Source organism: Mycteria americana, chromosome 7 (assembly GCF_035582795.1).
Source record: "Mycteria americana isolate JAX WOST 10 ecotype Jacksonville Zoo and Gardens chromosome 7, USCA_MyAme_1.0, whole genome shotgun sequence".
NCBI classification, from domain to species: domain Eukaryota; kingdom Metazoa; phylum Chordata; class Aves; order Ciconiiformes; family Ciconiidae; genus Mycteria; species Mycteria americana.
This window is the reverse complement of record NC_134371.1, coordinates 39637639-39644306: the sequence shown is the minus strand read 5'-3', so window position 1 is coordinate 39644306 and position 6668 is coordinate 39637639. Positions and strand designations below refer to the sequence as shown.

Below are 6668 nucleotides of genomic sequence, written 5' to 3'. Positions count from 1 at the left end.
CCTCAGGCAGTTTACCTTCCTCTAGTCCCATTTTCCCCTCTACCTCGTGGGAGTGCTTGGGAAATACACGATGACTATTTGCCTGCAGCTCCAAGCCCTTCCCTCCCCCTCTCCCCAGGCTCCATCACCAATAAATCACCCCACTGGGAGAGAGGGCCAGAGGAAACCAGAGGCACAAAACCTCAAACAGAGCCTTCCCCCCTCTCTGCTCTCCCAAGCAGCTCTGCATTTCATTACCCCGGCCAGGCCAGCCCTCGCCCAGCTGGGGCGAAGGAGGGGAGGGGGGGCCCTGCAGGGTTTGCTTCTCAGGAGCAGAAATCACAACCAGAAGACCAGGAGAATGGAGTTGTTTGTGTTTGTCACCACATCCCGGCGCCCGCCTGGCCCTGACCCTGCCTCTGGGACCCATGCTGGCCTGGAATAGCTCTCCTCCATTGGGGTCCCTCTGTGCCAAGGCAGCTCCGGGCACCTTCCAGCCGGCTTCTCCCCCCACCAGCCATCCCCTCTCAGTGCTGACCCCTCTCTCTGCCCCGCTCCAGCCTCGCAACAGTGCTTGGAGGCTCCTTGGAAGAAGCTCCGAGGTTTTCTGCGAGCCAGCAAGCTTCGCTGCCTTCCCTCTCCCGCTGCGCAGCTCCCCCAGGGCTGGGAGCACCCTGCCCACGCAAACACCGAGCCTGTCCCTGCCCGGGGAGAGCAGCGAGGATGAGCCCTCGCTCCCCTGCAAGCGCCCCGCGCAGCCCTTGCCTTGCCCAGCCCGCCGGGGACCGGGGGCAGCTCCCTCCACCCACCCTAAATATATATTGGCAGAGCATCGCCGGCAAGCACAGTACATTGGAGACAGATGCAAGCGCTGGGGGGGATGCAGACGTGCCTCTCACCAGCCTTTTGAGCCATCATTTAAGCAAGAAGCATTGCGCCACAGTACTTCTCCACCCCTCCCTCCCCCCAAAAACCCTGCCCTGGGGTTTAGCCCTTGGCAAAGCATCCCCCCTCCCCTCCGGGACTGCTCCGGTGCCCCCAGCTCCCCGCGGCTCCCCAGGCGGGACAGGCCCCAGCCGGCGCGCAGCCCCGCGGCGCTGGCCGGCCTCCCGCCCTCCCTCCCAGCAGCTCGCCGGATTCCTGAGCGCTGACACAGGATGCTGCAGCAATGAGTGTGCAGCGCCTTCCCCCCTTCCCCTGCCCCAGGAGAGGAGGGACGGGCGGGTAAGGCCGGGTCCCATCAGGCCGGGAGGGAGCAGGAGCATCTGGAGCGAAACCCGGAGCCTCCCGCCAACCCCGGCCCCTCGCTGCCCATCGCCTCCCAGCCCTGCGGGCTTCCTCCGGCTGGCGCCTGGCCCGGGCCAGACGTACGTCCATCCTTTAAAGGCCGAGATGATTCACACCATTAACGCTCCCTTATTGGCAAGAGCCGGTTTTAAATCATTCGCTCTCTCCAGAAGGTATCCCTGATGCGAGCCGCAGCTCATCCGCCCGGAGCTGCAACCGGCGAGCGCTCCTTGCCAATTACGGCAGGAGAAAAGTGAAAGCCTGCTGCTCGCCCTCCTCCCCAGCATCCTCCCGGCTGCCCGGCCGCCACGCTCCCGGCTCCCTCTGCCAGCACCCACCCCACCCTCCGGCTGCGCCAAGGGATTTTCCCAGCGCTGCTCTTTTCCCAGGCTCTCAGGGGACCTCATCTGAGCTGGGGGGGGGGGGCAGCAGCCCAGGCGAGCGCTTCCAACAGCTCCTTGCTATTCTAGAAAGGTGAGGATCCTGCCATCTTGCCATTAAGTCATATCCTCCTCGACCCCGTGAGGTAGTTTCCACAGGAGTCACCGTCTCTTCCAACTGATGGAAGTTTTTATTTTTATCTGGCTTATTTATGCACTTCTCTTCCCTCCGTCGGCATTGGCCTGGGCAGCAGGTCTGGGTCGTTAGCCTCTCCTCGAGCTCATTCCCCCTCCCTTGCTCAGCTGTCCCATCCCGTCACCCTCACCTCTGCGGCAATCAAAAGGCCGCACGCCATGAGCAGAAGGAAAAGTCCAGGGATCGAAGAAGCACGACGGAACAGATGAGTTAAGGAAAACAGACCCTGTTTAGGTAAAAGTGATTATAGGAATAAAAAAAGACACTGGGGGAGGAAAAAAACAAAACAAAGAGCAGAAAAGTTGATTCCAAAAGTAACACAGCATCGTGATTACGGGTGTTTTTTGATTTGAGACTCATTTTCCAGTGGAGGTGCAGACCCCTCTATAACGAGCCAAAGCTCACTGGCAGCTATCTTGTCTCGGTTATTTTTTCCAGCCCTCTCAGCAGCAGCAGCCTGCGGCTCCCTGGGGACACGCACGTCCCAGGGAGCAAACCCCACGCGTTACAGAAACACAGCCACGGGAACAAGCGAGGCACATGTTGGCGCAGCAGAGATGGCTCTGGCAGTCGATGGAGCTGGACCGGGTCTTTCGGGGACACAGCACCATGGTTATCAGCTGGTAAACGAGAACTTGGTCACCCTCAGATGGCTCCGCAGAGAGGTCACGCCAGCCAGAAGGAGCCATGTTGGCATCTCTGGGTAGTCTTTGCTGTATTTTCGGAGGCCAACAGCAATTACGGTGTTGCACAACTCCTCTCTGGAAGACAGAATAGATACGAGCACCGCTGGTGATCCGTGCCAAAGGGAGGTTGGGTCTTGATTGCACAGGGACACCGGGGCCGCACAAACCAACTGGACCAGACGCTCTTCCAGCACTTAGGTGCCCAGAAAACCTTTAGATACGCCAAAATGCTCCTGATTAACTCTGTGACAGCCAAGAGCAGGCATGCCCCCATCCCATTTTGGCGCTCAGGAGCTGACTGCAAGCCCCGGGCAAAAGCATCTGCTTCTATGGAGATGCTGCTGGCGAACAAGAAGCAGGACTGAAGCCCTCCCTCCCTCACCTTGGGAAGGAAGCCGTGCTTGTACGGGTGCAGGAGGCCGTTTCCATCCCCCAGCCCAGCTTCTGACCCACGAGAGCAACCTGTGCCCTCAGAGCAGGGTGACTCTTCTGCCAGGGAGCAGGAGGAGAACTGGGGCGTAACCCCTTCATAGCCACCCTCCTCCCGGTGCTCTCCTCTTACTGGAGAGGTCCCAGGGTGATTTCGTCTCCCATCCAACAGCCACGCTGTTGGGCTGTAGGGTTCTCCTGGAGAGCACTTGTACATGGGAAGCAGGGCTGGGACCTTCCCATCACTCCCAAAGGTCACCAAGTGGAAAGAAGTGCCTCATCACACGCTATTTCCTTGGTGCTGTCTACCAGACTAAAATTATATGTCACCATTAAGTGCAATTATCAAGAAAATTAAAACTTTCGCTTTTACGCAAGAATAGGGAGCTACTAACTTGTATACAAAATAGCAGAGCTCCCTCTCAGCCGCCCCAGACCAGAATGCTTCTCCCCATTGCAAGTCCTCCTCTCATTGCCCTCCCAGCACTTCGGGAGGACCAAGCCTGACACTTCCCCTTCTCACAGAAACAAGGTGTAAAAACCCCAGCCTGCAGCGCCAGTGCCCCCCGTAAGGGACAGCACTGCTTCCCGACACGCTTCTATTCCAGCACTGCTTCCCAACACGCTTCTATTCCAGCCACGCCAGAGAAAGCAGAGCAGAAAGCTTCACGTTGGTCATCGCTCATCTCCCACGCCTCTCCCCAGCTCTCCCACCCGAGCCGGGCCCCTGAGGTTCAGCCAGACATCCCAGGCTGCGTTTCACAGCACACAAACATCTTCCTTGATTCGCAAGAGATGCAATCCTCAGTTGAAAAGTTCATTAATTAGGAGCAGAGAAGCCTCCAGTGAATCTCCCAGCAAGAAGCAGGAAAAAAAGTTCCCTCACAATTCATTCTAATTACAACGCCTCGGGGCACTCCACAGCCGCTGTGAAGCAGAGGCCAAATTTTTCTCCCCACCCCTAAGAGCAGGAACTTTAACCCAGTTATAGTTTTACTGATAATGAAAAAAAAAAAAACCAACCCTGATATTCACCATTTTAACTATTCTGCAAGTAACAGCAAACAGGAGGCACTGAAAAATCTCTCTGGCAGAGCAGCAGCTGGCCATGAGCACAGCCTGCATCCAGGAAGGATCCACTCGCACGCCCCCAGCCTGGAGCCTTGAGCAGGCGAAGCCGGAGGCCAGCCCTCCACCCGGCCGTGCCACAGGCCAGCACTGCGCGCAGCTGCTCTTCTGGGATTTAGCAACCACTTTCCACCCACAGACAGAGTGACTCTGCACATTAGGTACTGAGTAAGACCTCAAATGCACGGCAGCTCTGGCCCCGGGAAGAGGCTGCAGCCGGAGGAGCAGCGGGAGCACCTGGAAGATCCTGGGAAGGACTCCAGCCGCCCCGACAGAAGTTTCCTTTCTTCCCGGCTCCCAGAGGAGCTGGACTCCAACCCACCCCACGCCTCCGGCGAGGCAGGGTGGATCCAGCCACAGACATGCAGCAACCACACCCTGGCTGCTGCCTGCCCGGCTCCCCGCGGCTCTCCTCCCCCCCCCCCCCCCCCCCCCCCCCCCCAGCCAAGTGGGGGCACAAACAGGGACTAGGCTTATACAGTTCAAAATATTTAATACGTGTTGTACACGTAGAATTACATTTTATACAAAACAAGATACATCACTGAAGGAGAACACTGTACAAAAATCCCTACGGGAGCCCCAAGCCTTTATACAACAAAGACCGGGAGTTACCGAGCCTAACGAACCGGCTCAAGGACTTTCCATCAGAGCATCTGTAAACTTCGTTTCTCTCAATAAACACTTTTAAAAAGCACCATGTAATAGTTCTGACCTAAACCTTTCCAAAATAGAGACTTTATTTAATAAACTTAATACTTTCCAAGCTTAAAATATTACCCGAAGGGAGCACCCCGGTGTCGGCGGTGGCCGGGGAGCCTCCCCCAGGCGCCGACCCGCCCGGGAAGGGGAATTCCGGGAGGGCCGGGCCGGGCCCACTCCCAGGGCGGGTGCCGGCAGACAGGGCCCGGGGTGCCCGCGGCGGGCGGGGAAGGGGGAAGTGCTGCTGCCCCGCGGTCCTGCCCGTGCGGCGGGGCAGGGCACCGGGACTTGTCGGCGCCGGAACCCCGCGGTGCTGCCCACACGGTCTGGTGCGGCGGGCGCTCTCCTCCGCCGGGCCAGGGGTGCGGGAGGAGCGGGAGGGTCACCTCTCGGTCCAGCTGCCCGTTCGTCGGCCGGGCCCCCCCATCGCCGCGGCGGAGGGCGAGTCTCTGCGGCCCGCGGCCGGCACGTCAGAAGGCCACAATGGCCGTGCTCCAGGGATTGAGGGTCCGCAGCACCGGCTCGTCGCAGCAGATCTGCCCCGGCTCGGCCGCCGCCTCCGCGGGCGGCGTCGCCGCCGCCGCCTCGCCGCCGTCAAGGGGCGCCCGCCGCCGGCCCTTGGGCTCCTTGCTGAGCAGTCCCGAGAAGCTGGAGCCGAAGATGCTGATAAGGCTGGCCACGTTGCCCGTCTCCATGTCCTCCTGCTCGCCCGGCGGCGGCGGCGACGGCTCCTCCACCTCGCGGCGGGGCTTCTTCACCGGGGAGCCCGCCTGGCCCCGCTCGCCGGCGCTCCTCTTCCGGGGGCAGTGGGGCGGCGGGGGCGCCGCGGCCCCCGCGGCGGCGGTGGCGCAGTCCGCGCGGTTCGCCTCGCCGCCCGCCGCCGCGCAGCAGCAGCTGCAGCCGCAGCAACAGCGCCGCGGCCGGGGGCCCTCGCAGTCCGCGCCGGGCAGCCGCGGGCCGCCCCTAGCCGCCTCGTCCTGCGGGGGCGGCGGCTCGCCGGCCGCCCAGGCGGTGGTGCAGGGCGGCGGCTCTTCCTCGGGGGGCCCGCAAGCGGCGGGGGGCGGCTCGGGCGGGCAGCCCGGCTCGCTCAGGTAGACCTGCCGAGCGCTGCGCAGCACCAGCGACACCAGGAGGTTCTTGTGGAGCTTGAGGCCGCCGCGCTGGCCCCGCGCGCTGTAGATCTTGCCCAGCGAGATGCTGACGATGCGGTGCGCCTCCAGCTTGAACTCCATGGGGGACGGGGGCGGCGCCGGGCCGTGGGCAGCCGTGCCGTGGGCAGCCGTGCCGTGGGAAGCCTGCCACCGCCGCCCGCGCCCCTGCTCCGCACGCCGCTCCTTCGCGCCGCCGACTGAGGCGAGCCCACGCGCCCGGCCGCCTTTTATACCGCCCCCGCCCCGGCCAATCAGGGCGCCCCGTCGGCCCCTCCAACCGCCGGCTGGCCCCCGCGCGCCCGCGCCGGCCAATGGCGAGGCAGGGGAGCGGGTTCGAACGCTCGCCCCGCGGAGACGGCTCTTAAAGCGGCAACGCCAGCGCACGGCTGCTGGTGGGGCCCGCCCGCTGGCAGCAGCCGGGGGACGGCAGGCAGGGCTGCAGCAGCACCCCGCGCTCTGCAGCCCCCCAGGTTTTGCAGCACCCCAGCTTCACTGCGCTCCACATTGGCTTGATCAGACAGACAAGCAGCAGTGGGAATTTTGGCCAAAACAATTTAAACATTTCTGGGGGAAAAAAAACCAGCACACCAAACCAAGAGCAACCCCTGTTTTCTGCAAGTTAGAAACGTTTCCCCCAGTTTCAGCACTGGTCTTTGACATCTTGTCGTGTTACAGAAGGAACTGGTGTTGGTGTTGGCGGGAGGGGGAAGCGCACCTTTGCGTACTTCAA

The 6668-nt window shown here is 61.8% G+C and overlaps 1 protein-coding gene across 1 annotated transcript; it reads right to left on the bottom strand.

Annotated features, from left to right (window-relative positions):
* Positions 1 to 4558: 4558 nt before the first annotated feature.
* On the bottom strand, positions 4559 to 6160 carry IER5 (immediate early response 5). The gene has a single exon (XM_075507966.1). The coding sequence runs from the start codon at positions 6017 to 6019 to the stop codon at positions 5258 to 5260; it is 762 nt and encodes a 253-aa protein (XP_075364081.1). The 5' UTR covers positions 6020 to 6160; the 3' UTR covers positions 4559 to 5257.
* Between the last annotated feature and the right edge of the window lie 508 nt (positions 6161 to 6668).

What these genes read in the sequence shown, in the direction of transcription:
- IER5 (XM_075507966.1), bottom strand. Translation starts at nt 6,019, where the DNA reads ATGGAGTTCAAGCTGGAGGCGCACCGCATCGTCAGCATCTCGCTGGGC.